The 24,265-nt window shown below is 35.8% G+C and overlaps 1 protein-coding gene across 4 annotated transcripts in view; it reads right to left on the bottom strand.

Annotated features, from left to right (window-relative positions):
* Positions 1-24,265, bottom strand: part of LOC115420078 (transcription factor SOX-13) — a 174,649-nt gene that overhangs the window by 25,968 nt on the left and 124,416 nt on the right. For 3 of the 4 annotated variants that reach the window (XM_030135281.1, XM_030135282.1, XM_030135283.1), the window contains 5 exons: positions 23,374-23,546; positions 21,981-22,049; positions 21,763-21,877; positions 10,981-11,057; positions 10,261-10,426 (listed from right to left, as the gene is read on the bottom strand). In XM_030135281.1, the coding sequence (XP_029991141.1) occupies positions 10,261-10,426; positions 10,981-11,057; positions 21,763-21,877; positions 21,981-22,049; positions 23,374-23,546 (600 nt within the window). The remainder of the gene's footprint in view (positions 1-10,260; positions 10,427-10,980; positions 11,058-21,762; positions 21,878-21,980; positions 22,050-23,373; positions 23,547-24,265) is intronic. The other variant, XM_030135284.1, reaches the window with a different exon arrangement.

Raw genomic sequence — 24,265 nt, 5'->3', positions numbered from 1 at the left:
GCTCAAAAATGAACAATTTCAGCACAATTAATGCTATGTTTTCATGTCACAAATGGACAAGTTCTATTTGAACTGAATTTACCTGAAAAACAAATGTTCTATTCTTTTAGATTCCCCAGTTTTTCTTCCCAGATTCTCTCCTACATATCACATGTTTTATTTTTACAGGTTCAGTCTGGAGTATGGTGCTGATCCATCCTGCTTCTGTTCCACCAATACATACATGAAGAATGTACATCTGTGGAATAATCTGGAACAAAACTTAAAAATGTCTTCTTCAATCTGCATTTAAAAGGATGTATAAATCCACTATAATAACAAAATATAGAACATTAGAAGTACGCATAAAATAAGATACTATAGTTAATTGGTTATCATGATATGAAGATACTATCATATTTATTGATCATTGTATTTGGAGTAAATATTCGAGGTGGATATGTATATTATAGTTTATATTGAAAACGGTTGATTATTGCAAATCTGATTGTGTGTGAGGTGACTAAAAAAAAAGTGTATATTGTTAAATGGATCGTATTAAATGGTACAGTCTACTCTCGTTAAACCGCCTGCCGTTATACCGCCATTTCCGCCTATCGCCATTCGCCAGCCCAGTTCCACGCACAAACAACACTTATACCATTGATTTCCCGACCGTTATACCGCCAGCGTGATTGCCATCGAGTACACAGAAATTTTAACAATGCACTGAAACAAACGCGCCAGACGCTGATCGCGACAAGCTACGAGTAGGTCTACGGAACGGCCACCGTTCATTTATCGCAGAACACTCAGTAGGTCAGGATGTCGGGAAGAGGACGTGGGATTAAGCCAAAGCCTCAAGATGATGGGGTGTCATTTCCCGACACGGTATAATAATGCTTAAAATGTTTCCCCACTTTAAATGATCCCTTACAACATAACAGAATCCAGATTTATTTAGAAACGCAATTAGAACGGGTTAACGGAGGCAGCATAGACATCATATAGTAAAGACATGCACATTATGGACGCAACCCGTTGTAACGTCATTTTCGCTATACCGCCAATTTGGCCGTGAACGGAAGTTGGCGGTATAACGAGAGTAGACTGTCGTTGAATGTGACTTTAAATTTTACAATATTAGGTGAATATCATACATCATGCGTCATGAACCAAAATGGAGGAGAGGAAAAGTAACATCATTAGTTGTCTGCTTAATCTTTACATTACAAAGTTGTTTTGCTTGAAGAGTCTTTTTAATTTTGCAAGTCTTGAGTTATATTCTGAGTTATATTTTCCAACTGTATCTTGTATTTTTATTTTAAGAGGTACTGAACAGTCCGCTTTGATTCGTGTGTGTGTGCGAGTGGTTTTGATTGAACTAACACCTGCCTGCGATGAACTCAGAGCAGAGGTCAGATTCTACCTAAAAGATCTATTTTTACATCTTTAGAAAGTAGTTGTGGTAAAGAGAGCGTAGAGCGGAAAAAACTGAATACGAACTAGGCGATTTTTGTGGTCAAGACATGCTAGCCTAACAGTGCAGGTGTTGAGACTTAGATCGCTTTGCAGTTAGACTATGTAGAAAGAGAGCTATTTTATGGGTTTTTTGGGCGTAGATGCCCAGCCAAGGTTGACTGACAGGCGTACAAAGCACACACTGAACTTAGATGAACTTTTGTTATAAGCTTTTCTTAGAAATAATGCTGAACAAATGACGTAGAACGGATATGCTTTGCCCATGTGTTATTATTAACCAATTGTGAGTCTTGTATTAATGAGGTCACAGAGAAAGGGGAGTCTCCAACAGTCACTAAAGACTATAAAACATAATGAAGGAGACACCCTGGGGTTTTTTGTTTTGACAAGTGTGTGTTTTATAGAGATACTAGTGGTAAACTGCCTTCTCTGATAATTCACAAGTTTTGATTTTTTGTAAACTTTTGCTGTTTTAATAAACCAGATGTTGTACTAAACTTTTTAAAAAACTCAACCCTTCTCTTGGTGAATTTTTCTTCATTCTCCTGTTGTGTTCCCCCAACACAGACTTCAAGGGGTAAGTCCTTTTAAATTGTAGGGTACCCCCCATTCCCAGCAGCTGGGGTTCTTACCCTGGCTCCTTAGATTCTATGGGGCTCCTGGGCAGATAAAGAGACACCGTTTTGTCCTTTGCATCACGTAGACGTTTTCTAAAGTAGCGAAGGTTACACTTTCGGTGGAACAAACAACAGTCTCTTCCTGAGATCCTTGAGTCTACGTGTTTTACAATATGAATGGTTTTTATGGATGTTTTGTGTTATTGTAAAAAATACACAGAGGAAAATGTGTGTTAACAAAGCAAAGGAGGTGGATCTAGTTTGATTATTAGATTGTAAAAAGGGGGTGGGAGTCAATAAGTTATACTTCTTCCCACTCCTTTCAAGCGCAAAATTTATTTATTTATTTATTTGTTTTGACCATGTTGTATGATTCTTTGTTATCTGATGATTCTATGTACTCGAAATAAACTACTACTACTACTAGAATGTCACACGTCACTGTTTAAATCAATTTTCTAATAATAAGCATTTTTATACAGAAATAACAATTCTATATCGTTCTTTCCTCTTTAGTCTGATGATAAACTATCCAATAAATAATAGTGCTCCTAGTTTTTGCACCGGGATCATTAGTGTAAACGCTGACATGGCTGCAGAGCATCAGTATGATGGGATCCACAACAACCATGTCACATCCGTCCACTGACACATTTAGTGTTTTTGTGTCAGCTGGGATTGTTTTAGATCCACAATACCAACATTTATGAAGAAGAGCACAATTAGCAATAATAAGTCTATGAGTTTATTCCTAATAAAGTACTGGGACTGACCAGAGCATCATGGGTAATGTCACGTCCGTCCACCAGCAAAAGTTTTCACATACACGTGCTATTCCAAATCCAATATTTATGAAAATAGAGCTTCCACTGTCAGAGAATATCAGTAGTCTGTGCACAAATGGATTAACATTATTCACACACACTTCTATGCATTTATGACAACTTCTTTTTTGACAAAAATGGACACTCATTTGACCCCCTAAGGAAATTTTAGCCAAATTATGTAAAATCGATCTTAATGTTTCCTTTTTTCATCACCCCTAGGAAGATTTCCTCGTGGATAGTGATAAAATAAGAAAATCATAACCAAAAATTTCCTGTAAACATTCAATTTCACATTGATGGCGTGTAAATTGTTATAGATAAAAAGATATGGGTTACATCACTGAGCCTGTTTAAATTCAGATCATTATGTAATTTCTGGATTTATCTGATTATTTAATTGATCATGTAAACAGCGTAATCTGATTATGAGAAATCAGATTAACGCCTGGATTTCTCCCCAATATTCCGATGTCTTCATGTACGTATGCCTGTTCATATGATTTATTTAATTCTTTTACATCTGCGCATGTGCAAAAAAAAAAAAAAAAAATCCCCCAAAAATGGAAGTGATGGGAGAATTCTGACTTTAATCTCAGAATTCTGACTTTTTTCTCAGAATTCTGACTTTTCTCTCAGAATAATAATAGAACATATATATATTGGACCTTAACTTTATTATTTTTTCCAGTGGGCCTAATCCTCTTCTGTAGTGCTGAGCCATTTGCTGTTGTAAAAATGTAATAAAATTTAATACAGATAAAGGTAATTGGGGAAAAAAAAGTATTATGATTAAAATGTACTCAATTATGAAAAGTCAAAGTGTTCACTGTGTGATAAAATGTCAGTGTTTTACAAATAAATCTGATTTTTTTTATTCATTTTACTGCTACATTCATGTGTCTGATACATTTTACTGTTTACGTTTCACCTCATTTGATTAACTCTGTATACTATTGAGAGGTTTAATCTGCAGAAGTTTAATATATTCTATAAGACTGCGATAAAAACTCAACTTTTCACAAACTCAGATAAACCTGGTCTGTTTCCATCTTTGTAAAAGTCCATTTTCCAGCAGCAAAACTAGAAACATTCTGACAGGTTTTGAAAAATAACAGACAATGTCCGTGAATCAAATTTAAGCAGAATGGTTTCCTTGAAATTTATTGCAAATTTTAGCCAATTTTCCACAGAAGAAAGAAAGTGTGGATTCATGTGCATTTCCATTCACTACTGAGAAGGAAGTCGACGTGTTTGACCCAGAAATTTGCTCATTTTCTTCAAAAAAACTGAAATTAGCTTTAAGAGGTCAGCCGTTTCTTTCACGTTTCTCAAATCGAGGTCTTTCTCGAACATTAGTTTCTGCAGCTTTTCACAATGGATGGTATTTCCATGCTGTTTCATCAGAGTTGGTATTTCTGTTTGTTTCTTTTGTGTGTGTCGCTGTATTTCCTGGTATGTTACCTTCAGCTGATGTACTTGAACAGCATCAACATCACACACCACACGTGACATACAAACAAAACATGATACCTGGGGAAAGGGTTTAAAGCTTGAAGGAGACACCTGTTGGTCCAAAACAGGCAGTTTGGTACCTTAAAGGAGTGATATTTTGAAAATTCTAAATAGAATTCTTCCTTTTCCCTCATTTCCCTGTGGTCTCCATAAACTGTAAATGCTCTGCTTGGCTCTGAATTCTTCAATCATTCAACTCCACAGGTCCATCTTCAACCCTATTTCTGAGTAATGACACCAGAAAGGTGGTTTGGAGCGCTGGCCCTTTAAATGCACAGGAGACCCCGCCCCCTCCAGGTTATTGGCTGTGCCGCTCTGTCCTGTTCAACTAACAACTGAACATTTTAGGTAATGGGCTCCAAGTTTGGACAGATTTTCAGTCTGGACTACAACTGCTGCTGCTGACAAACAATTATATCGAACTCGGAGAAATGTTCGTCTGAAGTCTGGACCTGATATGTGCAAATGTTGTGATGTAACTAGTTATAAAACATAACAAATTAAGCAGGAATTCAAACAGGTTGTAGAAATCCACTGGATTTTTGCCAAAATGAATCTAAAGATAGTTTTGCAGCAGCTGGAGGGTTCAAATTCAAACTGTCTGAACTATTAGGGTCCAAATACACAAAGAAATGAAGCACAGACTAAGAAAAGTGGGTTTAGACAAATACGAGCCCTTTAAGTAATTTATCACCATTTATCATCATATTATCCTCTGTATTTTGCTTTTTTTTTTTCAGTGAAAATCAGGTCTTTTTCTATATTTAATTTACTGATCATGTATTTTAATCATCATGATGAGATAACAGTTGAGAGGTATTATATAAAAAGCAGAGACAACTTATGAAAAAGGTACTTTTCGGTAAAATATATCATTAACTGCTTCTGTCCCGTTCAGCCCCTTGAGTTTGTTAATACAACCAAAAACTGAACATTTTAGGTAATGGGCTCCAAATTTGGACATATTTTCAGCTTTTACTACAACCGCTGCTGCTGACAAACAATTATGTCGTACTCTGAAAAATATTTATCGGAAGTCTGGACCTTACATGTGCAAATGTCATGAGGTAACTAGTTTTAAAATGTAACAAATTAAGAAGGAATTAAAACAGGTTGTAGAAATCCATTTGATTTTTGCCAAAATGAATATAAAGATAGTTTTGCAGCAGCTGGAGGGTTCAAATTCAAACTGTCTGAACTATTAGGGTCCAAATACACAAATAAATGAACCACAGACTAAGAAAAGTGGGTTTAGACAAATATGAACCCTTTAATATATGAAAATGAAAAGTCAGCCTTTGCATTAAAAATGTTGGAAATCATATTCAAGACATTTTTTTGTTAATATTTCAATTAAATAAAATGTTGTTGAAAACTTAATTTCTTGAATGTATGCATTTTTGGATACATGTCCAGACTTTAGGCACACCCTGTATTCAGAAACGGCAAAAACAGACGCATTTTCTGCTTCAGTAAAACTACATATACTTGGAAGTCCCCAACTCCTCCTCCTTTTCAAGCACAGATCAGTGATATGTTGTCATTAATACAGATGGAAAAGCTCAGATCATTGAGGACCTGTTCTGTGAACACTTTTTCAAGTGCTTGGAATCCATTTCTCACATACTCGGAGGAAGTTAAATTGGACTAAGGATTATATCTATACACTGGTGAATGTCCTCTGCCTCTGCTCCTCTTTCTTTCTTTGAATAAGGATTGAAATGTTCGTCGGAAGTCTTGACCTTATATGTGCAAATGTTGTGATGTAACTAGTTATAGACGCAACAAATTAAGCTGGAATTAAAACAGGTTGTAGAAATCCACTGGATTTTTGCCCAAATGAATATGAAGATAGTTTTGCAGCAGCTGAAGGGTTCATATTCAAACTGTATGAACTATTAGGGTCCAAATATACAAATAAATGAACCACAGACTAGGAAAGTGGGTTTAGACAAATATGAGCCCTTTAAATGGAGTTTCCTCTGTCAACACCATGGCATTTTTACATGTGAAGCAGTTTTACAGCAGAAAATATGAACCTCTTTACCATATTTGACATAATATCACGAATAAAAACATGTAAAAGTGATGCATAGATGCTGCTTGTGTTAATATGTCTGAGATTTACACATGTGGAAATGAAATAATCAAATTCAACCAGTGTCATTACGGAACTAATATTCGATTCACAGCCCTATTGTATCGTTATCTCTTTATTTTTTCCTTTTTGAGAAAAATATGTCTGTTTTTTTTTTTGTTTGTTTTGTTTTCAGTAAAAAAACAAAACAAAACTGAGTAATAAAACTGATTTAATGTATTTTTTGTGTCCAGGGAGCTGTGGCCTTCAGACTATTCTATTCTATTCTATTCTATTCTATTCTATTCTATTCTATTCTATTCTATTCTTATGCTTGTACATTATTCCATTTATTCTACAGTATAAGGGACTAAAAATACTGATGTAAAATTATTTAATTGATTGTATAATGATTTTACTTTTTCCACCAAATAACCAATAAAAGATCAACATCAGTCTGTTTTAAAGAGATAAAAGAAAGCCGTCTTTGACCAATAACGGTCCAGATTTCAACACAGATGTGTGAGAAATTGATGTAAGTGCATGTGCATCCAAGGAAAAATGACTTATTAAAGTGTCACAAAGCGTCATTTTTGTCCAAAAACTTGCATATCACCGATCACCTGGAGGGTTCAAATTCAAACTGTTGTCCAAATACACAATAAATGAACCAAAGACTATTAAAAGTGGGTTTAGCAAAATATGACCCCTTTAACAAACTAAAAGCACAGCAGGTGCTCTTTTTTTTTTTTTTTTTTTTTTTTTTTTTTAATTGAATGTTTTACAAAGCTAGATATGTCTGTGCTGTTCTCTCTCTGGACGTTTGAAGAAAAAAAAAAAAAAAGACTCAGTTTTAATCCCTAAGAAAGTGGGACAGAGACACCCAGTGTATCTTGTTTGATGGAGAATGTATTTTTAAATATGTACACTATGAAAAATATGTAACAGATTAATGTGACTGGAAGATGCTGTGTCTCTTATGCTTAAAAAAAAACTAAATAAAAAAAAAAAAAAAAGAAACACAAGTGGACCCTTCTTTTAGCTCAGTGACTTCAAAAATACTACCTGCAGGTGTAACTTATATACACATTTACACTGTGTGAGAATGCATACTTATTTATTACACTGGGTTACAAAAAAATGTTTTTTGCAAGTTGTCTAGGTTTTTTCAACTGAATTCGGACCACTTTGCACCGCTAAATCCAAAAATGACATCTGTTTTTCTCAATCAGGTCAGGTTTTTTTGCTAATTTGATTTGGAAAAATTTGATCTTCTCACAAAATATAATAATTAATACCAAAATAAGATTGATAAGCACACTTTATGAAACTTGTGACTTGATTCCTGTTAGGTACGATGGTGTATTCACCGCAGATGTAGCAGAATACGTCTGGCTTATTTTTGCAAGATCTTCTAGTCGAAGCCATTTCATTCACCTGTAATATTAAAAAAACATTCATCATAAATTGGCAAAAGTAAAATCTTCAGAACTCGTTTATTGCAAGAAATATGAAATAATTTTGTATCATATGATGTGAAAATGCCCATAAATGTAAGCAAAAATGTTAAAAAGCCAATATGTAGCATAGTTCAGAAAGTTGACCTGATTGAGCAAAATGAATGTGATTTTTGGATTCAGCACCAAAATTATCCTAAATCAGCTCAAAAAACTGAAACAATAAATTTGTTGTTGACCAGTGTTATTTTTCATTTTTCATTTTGTATTTTTTCTGTGTACGTTGTGACTCCCTGATCCTGCTGTTTGTGTTCTGTATGTTTAACTGCGTTTGTGGTAAAATGAGAAAAATAAAGTTTAAAAAAAAAAAAAAAAAAAAAAAAAAGGTAACACAGCAGGTGTCCATTATTAACCTGTTAAACCCTGGGCCATTTGTTTCCAGTGGGAACCATTTCAGTGTAACACAAAACAATGGGTGAGCTGATAGGAGGACAGCAGAAGGTTCATTCATATCAAACCAAGTTCTGATCAGAAAACAGCAAAGGTAAGACCAAATACGGTCACTGCTTCATTATGTGACCTTTGTCTTGTTCAGTGACTTTTATCGGTTGAGAAATAATCCATGTCCTGTTGGATCTGCTGAGTGTTAGCTTAGCGCTGCAAAGTTTGTCTCATTGGTCTGTTGTGTTTTTTTTACTAATTTGTGACATATGTTGGTCTCAGACTGTCGGGTTGTTTTAGATACAGTCGTGGAAAAAATTATTAGACCACCCCTTGTTTTCTTCAGTTTCTTGTTCATTTTAATGCCTGGTCCAACTAAAGGTCCATTAGTTTGGACAAATATAATGAAAATAACAAAATTAGCTCATAGTAGTTTAATTTCACAGCTGATTTTTATCCATTTAACATGTTTTCTTGATTAAAAACCAAAACCACTTCAGTTCTTCCATCAGTATCTGTGTCATTGTACTGACAGAAACAGTGCTTTTATTCATTCCATGTTGTCTTTTCTGTCTGTTTCAGTCACATGACACACACAGGAGTTAGGACTGGGTTGCAGAACCATTGTTTTTAACGACTTTGGATGGTCTAAGAATTTTTTCCGTGACTTTATTTGCTCATTTGTGTTTGTTCTAGCAGTTGTCTTGTCAGTAACCCCTCCATATCACACCACATGCATGTGCGAATAAATATACTGTAAATGTGTGTGGGATATTTAAATCTATATAAAAATCTATATGAATAGTAATTTATTTTTTTCGCTTTATATTTATTGTTTCACATGTTTATATTTTCTGGACTTTTACATGTTTGCTGTTGTTAACTGTGCACTTTCCCTATGGTGGGAGGAGTCTTATCTTATCTTATCTTATCTTATCTTATCTTATCTTATCTTATCTTATCTTATCTTACATTACCTTACCTTACCTTAGTTTACGTTACCTTACCTTATCTTATTTTGCGTTACCTTATCTTATGTTTTCTTGCGTTACCTTACTTTACCTTTTCTTATCTTACGTTACCTTACCTTATCTTACCTTATCTTATCTTACGCTATCTTACATTACCATATCTTTTCTTATCGTACATTGCCTTACCTTATCTTACCTTACGTTACCTTACCTTATCTTACCTTATCTTATCTTACATTACCTTACATTACCTTATCTTATCTTACGTTACCTTACCTTATCTTACCTTATCTTATCTTACATTACCTTACATTACCTTATCTTATCTTACGTTACCTTACCTTATCTTACCTTATCTTATCTTGTGCTACCTTATCTTATCTTTTTTTATCTTATGTTACCTTACCTTACCTTACCTTATCTTATCTTATCTTATCTTATCTTATGTCACCTTACCTTATCTTACCTTACCTTACGTTACCTTATCTTATCTTACACTACCTTCCCTTCTCTTATCTTTTATCTTATGTCACTTTACCTTATCTTACGTTTTCTTATCTTACATTACCTTCCCTTCTCTGATCTTTTCTTTTCTTATCTTGTGTCACCTTATCTTATCTTATCTTATCTTATTTTATCTTATCTTATCTTATCTTATCTGTGTATTCCGTTGTCTGACAGTTGGTTTCGTTGGGCTTTTAGCTAATGTTCTCCCGGTTACGTGGACGTATAGAAGGTGTATAGCACCGCAAACGTCATGTAGTGTAACCATGGCAACGTAGACAGCAACTGGTCTTGATTGCCTACGTCTCATTCAAGCCGGTGTCGCTCACTGACTCCAGCTGTGTGTTTTTATTTTCTTTCCTGTACTGTCAGTCCTGTCAGTGTTGAACTCACTGAGGGCGGAGCGTGGCGGGCTGTGGGACACTTCCCTCTGGAGGTCTCTGGGTCTGTAGGGGGGCTGCAGTCCCAGGGACCCCAGCTCCAGGCTCTGCGGGCTGGGTGTCTTCCCCAGCTCCAGCCCCTTAGGCTTGGAGGTCAGGTTCAAGGGCTGACTGGCTTCCTACGAAACAAACACACACAGATGAGAGCAGATGAGCAGGGGTGGGGCCACATACGCACATTCAGGCGTAACCGCAAAAGGGCGAGGGCGTGCACGTATTCCAGTTATGCACGGCACATTTGGCATGTCGGAGCGCATCTGTCACACCTTTGTAGCATTTCTGTCCTTTTGTCTTGACGTTGGAGCTTATCCTCTGTTTCCTTTTGTTTATGTAAGCCGTGTGGGTCGACTCGACTTGAGAACCAGCCGTGCAAACACTACACACTACCAACACACACACACCTGTACCACACACATCAAACCTTTGAACAGAGGGTGTGGTGTGCTCAAAAAAAAAAAAAAAAAAAAGGCTTTCAGGTCAAAATACCAGGAAACTGCACTATTGGTTTTATCCTAAGGGCTTCTCATTCACCCACTGCACACACACAATGCATTTCAGACCAACACATACAACACATAATCTCTATTTTATGCTTGTGTGACTTGGACGTGGACTTCGTGAACTTGGGGGAATGACTTATTTGTATTGAGGTGGATGTGGAAATGCACCGTACCTGTCTGAAGGAGCCGCTGCTTCTCTTGACGGGGGTGGGGTGAGGGCTGGGCAGCAGCTGCATGGGGTAATCCACAGCTGCACAACGACAAAAGGGTTCTCAGTTAAAGGAGTGATATTTAGTTTTTTATTTCAAACAGAATTAGGCATTTTAAGTTTGGAGCGCTGGCCCTTTAAATGCACATGAGACACTTCATGCTCCAAGTTTGGACATATTTTCAGTTTTTACTACAACCGCTGCTGCTGACAAACAATTATGTCGTACTCGGAGAAATGTTCGTCGGAACAATGTTCGGTGAATGATATATTTTACTGCAGAATTCACTTTTCCTTCCGTTTTCTCTGTTTCTAATATAAAACCCCTCAACTTTAATCTGAGCTTTTATGAACATGTAGATGTAAATGCCGGAAAATACCTGCTTTTCACTTAAAGGAGTGATATTTTGTGTTTTTAAATGGAATTCTTCATTTTCAAACATTTCTCTGTGGTCTCCATAAACTGTAAATGCTATTATTAATTCAACTCCACAGGTCCATCTTCAACCCTATTTCTGAGTAATGACACCAGAAAGGTGGTTTGGAGCGCTGGCCCTTTAAATGCACAGGAGACAATTCAGGCCCCGCCCCCTCCAGGTTGTTGGCTGTGATGCTCTGTCCTGTTCAACCACTTCTGTTCATTAATACAACAAACAACTAAACATTTTAGGTAATCAGCTCAAAATTTGGACATATCAGTTTTTACTACAACTGCTGCTGCTGACAAACAGTTATGTCGTACTTGGAGAAACGTCCGTCGGAAGAATATTCAGTTAACGATATATTTTATTGCAAAAGTCACTTTTTCTTAAGTTTTCTCTGTTTGTAATATAATAACCCTCAACTTTAATCTGAGCTTTAATGAACATGTAGATGACCAGTGAATGAAATGTAGGAAAATACCTGCTTTTCACTTAAAGGAGTGATATTTTGCTTTTTTAAATGGAATTATGCATTTTCAAATATTTCCCTGTGGTCTAAATAAACAGTAAATGCTATTATTAATTAAACTCCACAGGTCCATCTTCAACCCTATTTCTGAGTAATGACACCAGAAAGGTGGTTTGGAGCGCTGGCCCTTTAAATGCACATGAGACACTTCAGGCCCCGCCCCCTCCAGGTTGTTAGCTGTGCTGCTCTGTCCCGTTCAACCAACAACTGAACATGTTAGGTAATCGGCTCGAAGTTTGGACATATTTTCAGCTTTGTCAGACATATTTTTCAATTTGTCAGAAGAATATTCAGTTAATGATATATTTTATTGCAAAAGTTGCTTTTTCTTCAGTTTTCTCTGTTTCTAATATAATAACCCTCAACTTTAATCTGAGCTTTAATGAACATGTAGATGACCAGTGAATGAAATGTAGGAAAATACCTGCTTTCCACTTAAAGGAGTGATATTTAGCTTTTTTTAAATGGAATTCTTCATTTTCCCTCATTTCTCTGTGGTCTCCATAAACTGTAAATGCTCTGCTTGGCTCTGAATTCTTCATCCATTCAACTCCACAGGTCCATCTTCAACCCTATTTCTGAGTAATGACACCAGAAAGGTGGTTTGGAGCGCTGGCCCTTTAAATGCACAGGAGACAATTCAGGCCCCGCCCCCTCCAGGTTGTTGGCTGTGCTGCTCTGTCCTGTTCAACCACTTGTTTTTGTAAATACACTGCAAAAATCTAAATCTTACCAAGTGTATTTTTGTCATTTGAGTCCAAATATGTCATCACACTTAAAATCAGACAGAATCACCTAAAGAGGAACTTTTCAGTGAGATATAAGAACTGGTTTATAGTCAATAGATCTGGAAAATCTGATTTCAAGAAATCTTACCAAGATAATTTTCACTTGTTCCACTGACAGATTTTTTGCTTGAATTAAGCAAAAAAATAAAATAAAATAGAAAAAATAAAATCTTGAATTAAGAAAAAAAAATGTGCCAATGGAATCTAATGCCTTTTATACTGAGTCTATATAAACAAAAGTTAACACACATTTGTGAACCAGTGAAAACAAACTAAGCAAGTGTTTCCAGGCCCAACAAGCCCCGCCCCTCGCACATATTGTAGCTTATTTTGACATCGATCCAGCTGATGTCATCATGTCTATGTGTGATGTCAGTGTGCTGATGTCAGCAATTCAACTGCCTCTATATATGTGCCAAGTCTGAAGTAAATTTCAACATAATTGATGTTTTTCATAGACATTGGAAATTTCACCCATTATAAGTAAATGGGAGAAGAAAAAAAAAAAGTTTGAAAATTAATAAAAAATTTGGACTTTGACCTACTTTTCCCAAAATGAAACATTTATTCTGGGTCACTGGCAATCTATAAACCCAGTTTGGTATAAATTCCACCAATAGTTTTGCTGCTACAGACATTTGAAATGTCGCCTATTACAAGTAAATGGGGGAGAAAAAAAAAAAGATTTAAAAAAAAATTCATAAAAAATTTTAACTTTGACCTACTTTTCCCAAAATGTAATGACATCTATTCTGGGTCACTGGCAATCTATAAATGCCTCCTCTTCAAATGGTGGGGTAAAAATATTAATAATAAAATTCTTAAGCATGTTTTAAGCAATAAGTGATTCAATCATTTATTTATTTGCTTTTTTTTTTTTTTTAATTTATTAGGGACCATGTACAGTTTTAAACATAATCGTTGCCATTTGATGTCTTTGGGTCGTTTCCATGTGCAGACCCCCTGGTGGAAGTCGTCCTATCTTGCGTAGGTTTTACAGACTAACTTTAAACCCCTCCCTCAAATCCTTCAAAGACGCTGATAACCTGAGTGACATAAACTCCCACAGAACCGTGACAAAGCCAGTCTGTTTGAGCTGACAGCTCTTGTGCTGCGTCCAAAACATCTGCAGCATAAATGAAAGGCTGCGTAGCCATGTTTTAGACATTATCAGATGAGCCGGGGTATTTGCATGAAGAGTGGAGGGACACAGATCTGATCACATGTGTGGAAGCGTTCGAATGCCAGGTGTGAACAGATCACCAAAACCACATGTGGAAAAAAAACAGGTCTGAACAGGACCAGGGTTTAGGTGGACCTGGGTGGACCTAGGTTTAGGTGGACCTGGGTTTAGGTGGACCTGGGTTTAGGTGGACTTTTATGGACTCACTGCATCAGTAGCATGTGTTTACTCACAGCTTCTTTTTTGTCTTTCCTTTCCTTTTCTTTTCCTTTCTTTTCTTCTTATCTTATCTTATCTTATCTTATCTTAGCTTATCTTAGCTTATTTTAGCTTAGCTTATCTTAGCTTAAAAAAAAAAAAAAAAAACTACCAGTGACTCTCAATAAACTGGATTATAAGGATTTGTAGATTAAATATCACTATTATAATTATATACTCAATTATATTCTCAAAATGGATTTTTCCCCCAAATATTCAATTTTAGTATCTATCTATCTATCTATCTATCTATCTATCTATCTATCTATCTATCTATCTATCTATCTATCTATCTATCTATCTATCTATCTATCTATCTATCTATCTATCTATCTATCTATCTATCTATCTATCTATCTTCACATTGCTGATTTTGTGGAATCTGTATAAATATCTGTGATTGACAGCTGATACATACTCATACATGCACTTTTATTGGGTTTGGTAGTTGATCTTACTGTTAATTTTGTTTTATTTTCTTTTAATTACCATCTAAACTGACTATTTCTACTATAATTCTTTATTTGCTTGTATAATTTTTCCTTTGCAACAGTTCTTTTCTCAGTTTTTTTTAATCTAAGCTGTGTTCACTATTGTTTGGTTAATTAGTTATTATTATTATTATTATTATTATTATTATTATTATTATTATTATTATTATTATCATGTGCTTGTTTGTTCTGGCTTTTCCATAATGGCAGGAGTTAATGAAATAAAAATGAAGCGATACGAGAGAATTCAGCAAAAAAAAAAAAAAACTATTCCAGCAGTTTGTTAACAAGAATAAAACACCTTCAGAGACCAACTGAACATTTGCTCTTGTTGCTTGTGTACTTGTTTTTCATTTAGTGTTTTATTATTTTTTTTATTGCATTCGCTCGGTATCACATTCATTATCACACGGCGTGGGTTAAGAAGGGGCTTAACTTGCGTATTAATCTAAATGAATGACATGATGGGTCGGTGTCGGTACTTACTCCAAAAACACTGAACTCAATCACAAAGCCCTTTAAATTCAAATCCAACTTTTTTTCTGGTCACATCTGAGCTGCGATCACAAAAAACACATACACAGACTCGCACACAGGCACGTCTTGAAATAAAGAAAGCAAATGAATGGCTATCCTCAAATTCCGCCTACAATGTTTTAAAGACTGGCCTTGTGTGTGTTTTAGCGCTGAAAAGAAATAGAAGACAAGGTCAGCCACAAGAACAGCTTTTAAGACGTGTGAAAGCCTGGCTGCACAAAGCTGTGGCTTTCGAAGCTGTGCCCTCTATAGCCTGCAAACTGTACAAATGTGTGAAAGGTACTATCGACCATATTGTTCAGCTGAAGTCTACGTTTGTGTCTCACTGATGCCTTTCCATTTTCCATAAAATAGGCCTTGAGTTGAAGTGCATTAATATGCTTAAGTTTCTCTTCAAAACTACTTGAGGGGAGATGAAGACATTCCAACAACGACGACAACGACTGATTGAGCTGTACAGATGGCGCCAACTTTTCAGCACAAAGTTTCTGGCCTTCAAAGCCATTGTTTGGCGAGCTGAGTGTTTATTCGTTCTTTAGATGTATCTGTAAGAATAAGGCGTACAAGAGCCAACGAATCGTAATGTTCCCGTCACTAAAGGTTCGGTACAGAGGAACCTTGAAGGATTGTTAAAAGACTCTATTGATAAGTACAGAAAGACACAAAGAACACAAACACAAGCCTACTCTGGATCCTATTTTTTCCACTCAGAAATACTTTGCGTCGTTTCCGTGGCGCTCAGGTGGACAGTAGAAGCATTGTCAGGGTCTATGGACGCTTTTAGTCGAGCAATGACAAAAATGGTTCGTTTCCAAGACGTTCCAGTCATGCCTTGATGTGTGATGAGTCATTAGATCAGTACTGATTCCTGTTGATTTTCATACAATTTTTTAGTCCTGGCTCTGTTGTGTTTTTTGTAGACTAGGTGCTTGAAGCCGATGCAAAAATTCCCGATTCGATTAATCGACTCGAATTGATTGAAGGGAAATATTCTATTACAGTTTTCCTGAATTGAAGCTTCTTTGTGCGTCACAATAAGCGCCCGTGTGAAACACAACAGTGGAACCAATGTTTAACAGCAGAGAAATGAAGGAAACAAAGCTCTGATTCAGGAGAATTTTGGTTGAATGACTTTTTTTTTTTTTTTTAATCACTTTGAGTCAATTAATCGGTTGCAGCTCTAATTTTTTGATAGGTCTAAGTACAAAATCTATTTTAACTTTTTTTTTTACTTTCTTTTATTGCTGGGCAGTGATTAAAATTTTTAATTAATTAATTGCGTGGCTTTCTGCAATTAATCGTGATTAATCACATAGTTGGGGGGGGTGTGCCAGCATCAACAGTGTGTTTTGCCTTTGCCCTTCAGTGATATTTCAGACTGCAGTACTCCGGTGATAAAAATAATTCCACTTGTCAGTGCTTCCAAACAACTGTGTCCTTCTCAGCCGCAACCATCTGAAGACATTTAAAATGAAAATGTCCATGGAACAGACCGCTACTGTTACACATGTTTATGTCCACACATGTTTATTTCTGGTTGTGAGTGATTGACAGGAGTCTTAGTCCCACTAATCAGTACTAATACTAATAAGAACAATAATATGTGATGTTCAGTTGTTCAAAGTAAACAAAGGGGGCCCTCTAGTGGTGGGAATAAGTGTCACTAACATATGTTTTGTCCTTGTGGTGTTCCCGTAGTCAGTTCGGACATAAGAAGGAACTAACAGACACGTTTCTTTCACTCTGTTTGTATGGCCCCAAAAACGTTTGCCTGTGAGTATTTTATGTTCAGTTGTTGTAAGAATGAAGAGTATAAAATATCTCTGATGTGAACCTTTGTTGCTGGATAAAAAGACGTAAATCTTAAATTAATCTGTAAATGTGAATCGTTAGCGTGTCTATGGATTTTCCCATTCAAGTTAGCATCGAGCTAATCACATGGTAAATAAGTAAAGGTTAGTTCAAAGGCTGGCATACAAATCCAACCACTGAATTTACATAAACTTAGCATGAGCCTGCATAAAGAATTAGCAACCCATCTGCGACTGCTAGCATAAACGAATTAGCTTAAACATGTTAATAACACATTGTAATAAACACATCCAAAATAAGGTCATAAACATGTTTCTAACGGTACGTTTGCATGTGAAATTATTTAGCAAACAACAGAATGACTAACATACAGGTGTTGAACTGCAGGAGTTACACAGTTTGATTCAGCATTACTCCGAAAGCTCGCTTTCTCCTCTCAGCTACGTGCAGTTCACACAGAGCACCGGCGTGTGGAGCGCCAAAATAAAAGCATGAGTTTCAAAATAAGAGTCCGTATGTATAAATGAACTAAGACTTGCTTGAAAGGCAGAACGGCATTAACAGGAGATTTAAAAAATTGTCGGCGTTATTTAATGAATGCGTTAACGCGGTAATAACGTGTTCACTTGCCCAGCCCTACTTTCTTTGTCTGATGTGTAATTAATTTTACATTTTTTTCTCATCTTGTACTTCTCTATATTTAGGCAGCTATTTTAAATTTATATGTATTTTTAAATTGCATGTTAATAACCTTAAAAAATATTATTATTATTATTATTATTATTATTATTATTAATAATAATAATAAGAATAAGAAGAAGAAGAAGAATAAGAATAATAATAAGAAGAAGAAGAAGAAGAAGAATAACACATTTTTGTATAGCGCTTTTCATGGAACTCAAATAAACTTTCCATACAGCAGATAAAAACAGAAACCAAACACATTAAAAACAGATAAAAAGCAGGTGCAAAAGACAGGTATATGAATATAAAACAATTAAACACTAAAATTAAACATTCAAAGCAATCTTAAATAAATTAGTTTTTTAAAGGGATTTAAAGGTGTTCTTTTAAAATGACAATTTAACATTAGCCCAGGTACTGCAGATGAAAAATATCCATTAGTTATTCGCTAACTCAGGCTCATTTACAGAAATGTGAATTAATGAACAATGTCCCTGTTAAATAAACCAATAAAATAAATTAATAAAATTGATAAATACCAAGTCGACTTTTCTTTTTTGTTGTTTTTGCAATGAATCTGTCTCCTTTAGTCGGTGGTGGTAAATTATTGTCCTATTAATAAGATTTTAGAACAAACAGAAGCTTTAGTTTCCAATGTGTGGACTTTGATTGGCAGGTGTAATAGTCCCGCCCCTTGTGGTTGACCACCAAGGAAGTAATTTTTTTGATTTCGTATGAATTATGCATCACTAACACATATGTTTGTCAAGTTAAAAGATATTTTACAAATCAAGAAAATCACAGTTAATGGTAAAACTGTTGAACATCAGTCTGACAAATTCCCCACTGTAGAAAGAGACAATTCAGACCAAACGCTGTAAGTTCAGTCAGATTTGTGAAAATGCTGAAATTTCTTGGAAAAACACACCTTTGCTCGTGTGTAGACAAAGTATTTGGATACTTTAATTTACAACAACAACAACAAAAATCTGCTTCCAATTCTTCTGTATAGATATTTAAAATTTCACCAATCATAAGTAAAAGGGAAAAAGAAAGATTTTAAAAATTCATAAAAAATTGGAACTTTGGTCTATGTTTCCCAAAATGTAATCAGATTACTCTGGGTCACTGGGAATCTATAAACTCAATTTGGTATGAATTCAACCAATAGTTTTGTTGCTAAAGTGTTAACAAACAAACAAACAAACCCATTGAATGAAAGCATTACCCCTTGCCTCCACTTCGGGGTGTGGGGGGGTAAAAACAAAATTCCGCATTTTTTTTCACTGTGTCCACATCAAAAGATCTTACCCAGATTCAAAAAACTCTTAAAACTGGACTTCATAGAACACCCGAGCACTACTTTCACCTGATCTGTTTGTTCTTCTTGATTCAATTACCATTTTTCTTGGTTAGATAACTAATCAGTTTCATTCTGAATTTCGTTTCATAGTTTTGTCGATTCTTATTTATTTCTACGTGCATCATTGCTTACGATGTATTTATTTATTCATTTATTTCATTTATTTCTTCTTTTTTTTTGTTATACTTGTTTATGACTTATTTCCTTCATTGAGTTAATTTTGTTTACTTATGATTGTATATCATTATTACACACTGCAAATACTTTTTTTTAAAAATTTCAACTCTTTGGGGAGGCCCTCAATAAACCACTTTGGTTTTTGGCCTCCCCGGCATGTCTTTTACTGTTATTATTATTATTATTATTGTGTTTTATTGTCGTGTATACATGCGAATAAACAATTCAATTCGATTAAAAAAAAAAGATAAATGACTTTGGACATGACGTTTATGCACTTTCTCATTGCTTTCTAAAGTTCTGTGTGGCGCTATGGAAACGAGGCTCATCTGACAATCATGTATATTAGCTATGAAACATCTTTGACATCTACATGCTTTTATATACATGAGGTTCAGCGACTTGGTCTAAGGATTGTGGACCCCTGATTCCAGCATCCTTACACGAGTAGTAGTAGTATTACCTGTCATGGACATTTGTTCATCTGATGTTCAGCTGATCTACTTTTTCATAGTTTTGGTTCAGTTATCTGTCCATCCACTGCATCCATGTGTCTCCCCCTTCTCCCCAGTCTCTGTGTCTCTCTTTTTCTCTCTTCCTTTATCCTCTCTCTTTCACCTTAACTGGTCCTGTCAGACGTCCATCCTCCAGGAGTCTGGCTCTGCTCCAGGTTTCTGCTGTTAAAAGGATGTTTTTCCTTCCACTAGTGTTTACTTCTGGAGGATTCTGTTGGTTTCTGTAAACTGGCTTAGAGTCTGGTTCCAACCCGCTCTACATGTAAAGTGTCATGAGGCAACTTTTGTCATGATTTGGCGCTATATAAATTTTATTTTATTAGATTATTACACTGGGTTACAAAAAATGTTTGTTGCAAGTTGTCTAGGTTTTTTCAGCTGAATTAGGACCATTTTGCACCGCTAAATCCAAAAATGACATCTGTTTTTCTCAATCAGGTCAGGTCTTTTTTTTTGCTAATTTGATTTTGAAAAATTTGATCTTCTCACAAAATATAATAATTAATACCAAAATAAGATTGGTAAGCACACTTTATGAAACTTGTGACTTGATTCCTGTTAGGTACAATGGTGTATTCACCGCAGATGTAGTAGAATATGTATGTATGTATGTATGTAAATCAAATCTAAATCAAATAAATAAAATTTGATTTGATTTGAAATTTGATTTATTTCTGACTGATCTCATGAAATCGTGTTGTATGTCACACCAGTTCTAATGGCTTTTGATGTGCTATATATACATGTTTTCATCCTTTCGCACGTTATTCAACTTCATTTGATCATGTGTCAATTTATGCCAAGATGTCCGGTTTACATATGCCCTTAACCCTAACCGCTAATTGCATGGTATTTGACATACACATACACGCGGAAAGCTTATAATGTTTACAGATAACATGCCAATTAAAAGTGGCGTGTATATTTACTCGGGCTGTAAGAAAATATCAGTTCTGCAATATATTGCAATATTTCATTTCACAATACTGTGTCGATATTAAAAAGTACTGTATCGATATTTTTAGGTATTTATTCAAATGCAGATATTGTGGAGGTTCATTTTTGTTTTGTTTATTTTTGTTTTTCTTATTACCTCCACCAAGGAGGTTATTTTTTTGTCGGCATTGGTTTGTCTGTTTGTCTGTGTGCAAGATAACTTGAGAAGTTATGGATGGATTTGGATGAAAATGTCAGGAAATGTTGATACTGGCACAAGGAAGAAATGATTAAATTTTGGTGGTGATCAGGGGGTGGGGATGGCGGGGGCACTGATCTGCCTTGGCGGAGGTCTGCGCTCTACAAGTGCTTTTCTAGAAAAGACAGCGCAGACCTCCAAGGCAGATCAGTGCCCCCCCACCCCCCCACCCCCATCACCACCAAAATTTAATCATTTCTTCCTTGTGCCAGTATCAACATTTCCTGATATTTTCATCCAAATCTGGCGCACTGATCTGCCTTGGCGGAGGTCTGCGCTCTACGAGTGCTTCTAGTTTATTTATATTTTATTTATTATTATTTAACACTTTTTTTATTCAATACTGTTTATTCCTTTGTTGGGATTGAACTCAAATACTGTTCTGATGTTCGTTGTGACCGAACAGAATCTGAACATTTGAACAGAATTTCAGTTTGAACACAGGAACATTTTGTGATAGAACATTAGATCCTGTTCTGATCAAATAAAAAGGTGTTCAGTATTTGTGCAGATCTCTGCTGTAATTCAATTCTTCAAGGAAATAATCATTTTAAAAAAAGAAACAAAGAAAAATTGCCTTTTTAACAGTATCATGATATATTGGGATACATCGTATCATGGTCCTAGTGTTGTGATTTATATCATATCGGCAGATTCTTGCCAATACACAGCCCTGATATTTATGCAATTCATAATATCACGTTGTCTATTTCCTGTCGGGGGGGTGGGGGTGGTCCATTCTCTGGATGTGCTGCAGGACTCTTGTTTCATGGGATATTAGATGTTGCCTGACCTGGTTTGCAGGGGATGGGTTGCAGTGGTAGGGTCATCTGGGGGTCAGAGGTGACTGGGAGGGGCTGGGTGTTGGGATGGAAGGCCGGGATCATCACGTAGGGCATGTTCACCTGCTGAGACGAGGCCGGACAAATGGGAGTTACACAACAGTCTCCGCCTACTGCGCGACAACAACATCCGGGAGAGAAAATGACTGAGGTCTGCGGAGGAGCTGACCTGGATCTGCTGCTGCAGGAGGTTGATCTTGTGCTGTTGCTGGATCAGCTGCTGCTGCTGTTTGGCGATCTGAGAGGAAGGACACGTTCATTCACATACAGATCATGAATACGCAGGCGTTAGAGCGAATACACGACTGGGACTGTAATCAGGGATACATTCAGAAACACAACCTCCATCAAATAATGTTCACTTCAGTTTCACCCTGTGTCATGTTCCAGGTGTAAACGTGGAACATTAACCCTTTCATGCATGAATTATATGAACCTTAGTCAAGATATTTTTCCCTGAGTGTTTTTATTCCTCTTTAGGCATGAAAAAAACAATGTGATTGAATTTTTTTGTTTTGCATTGTTTGTTTAATGCCTAGAGGAATAAAAACACTCAGGAAAAAAAAAAATCTTGATTAAGGCTCTCATAATTCATGCACGGAAGGGTTAAGTATCATTCATAAATGAAGATGACAGGTTTCTGCAGGTATCAGCAAATCTAGTTTAACCCTTTCATGCATTAATTATGAGAACCTCAGTTAAGATTTTTTTCTTGAGTGTTTTTATTCCTCCATAGGCATGAGAAAAAAAAAATGTGACCAAATTTGTTTTTTTTGTTTTTTCATGGAGTCACAAAAATGTCCATGCATTTAATTTTTGAAGTAAATAAATGTGTTTAAACCCCAATATCAGAAAGTGATATTAAAACAATGCAATAAAATCTGATGTTTTCTCACATTTTAACATATTCTAATGCTAGTTATTACGCTTTTCATGAAGATAATATGCAAAAAAACCCACCTTTTTTTCTAACAAATAACAATTGATTTACACTGAAACATGTTAGCTCAGATCAGGTTTATTTAGAACAGCAAAGTTGCAGTAATGGTATGAATGTCAGTGTATGGGATGATGCATCAGCGTCCACTGTGTCGGCTGATATGGAACTAAAACAACAAAACCCACGAATATACAAGAGAACAGCTGGAGAAGAACTGTCCACTGGAGTGGCCAATATGCATGAAAGGGTTAATACCCTTTTTAATGCCACTTTAAACAAATTTAATGCCAACTGCAGATACAGTTTTATATCCAAAAACAAAAAACTTATTAGATCATCAAAAGTCATCAAAAACAATGGTTCTGCAATCCAGTCCTAACTCCTGTGTGTATCATGTGACTAAAACAGACAGAAAAGAAAACACAGAAAGCCTAAAAGCAAAGGAGATATTATTGACAGATATTTAAGAGATTAATATGAACACAAATGAGAATCGATAAGAGAATCGGATCGATAAGCAATATCGATAATGGAATCAAATCGTTAAATTCTTAATGACTCCCATCCCTAGTTACGTATGAGGTCAGTCCCAGAAAAGCTGCTTCCTGTGTGAGCTGCGTACCTGTTCCTGCTGTTGTCTGGCCAGCTCCATCTGCTGCTGCTGCTTCTCCAGCAGCAGGGCGGCCATGTTCCTCTGCTCTGAATGGGCGCCCAGGAGCTGCTCCCTCAGACCGCTCAGCTGGTTGATCATCATCAACAACTGCAGCTCCTTCTCTGCCAGAGACTCTGGGGTACCTGGAAGGAGAACCAGGCGGCTCTCAGACGCTGTCGTCCTTTTTTATGACCTCATTTTCAGACAAGACAGTGTATTTATTGTCTATATCAGACGTGTTTTTGGAACAACGATATATCAGACGACTCAAATCACCAAGAGGATGAATGCTGAACTTATTTTACCAGTGGCCGTCTGACTACTGCTCAATTAGTACTCAATTAGTAATAAATCTTCACTAAAATACATCTTGTTGCAGTTTTGAATTAAAGAAATTACGCTTTTAAAACCTTTTGGTTAATCTTCAGTGTCAAACCATGATAATCAGAATACCCTATTAACCCCAGGGTAAATTATTGTGTGTTACAGCTGCTCCATTCAAGTATATTAAAAGTAGGAGGTAAGAAATTATATTATACGAAAAAATAAAAATAAAAAATAAAACAATATGCATATATAAACACTCTATTAAACACAATTACAACAGTAATTTGTACAATATGTACTCGACAAATATCAATATAACAATTAAAAGTTATGTAGATAAATAAGCGTGCAAAAATATTGTTGTGTGTAATTATAATTATGTGGTTATGAGGTTGAAATTAATCAGATATTATTAATTTTTATAAACTTTAAAGAAACATGTTTCTCATGCAGATTCCAATCTATTCAAAGAAGTTTTTAACACATAAATATGAGGTAATTGTAGGAGCTATTTGTCCATTTAGTTTTCTTGTTC

The sequence above is a fragment of the Sphaeramia orbicularis genome, chromosome 5 (assembly GCF_902148855.1).
Source record: "Sphaeramia orbicularis chromosome 5, fSphaOr1.1, whole genome shotgun sequence".
Lineage (NCBI taxonomy): Eukaryota > Metazoa > Chordata > Actinopteri > Kurtiformes > Apogonidae > Sphaeramia > Sphaeramia orbicularis.
The sequence above is the reverse complement of the archived record's forward strand: the minus strand, read 5'-3'. Positions and strand labels throughout refer to the sequence as shown.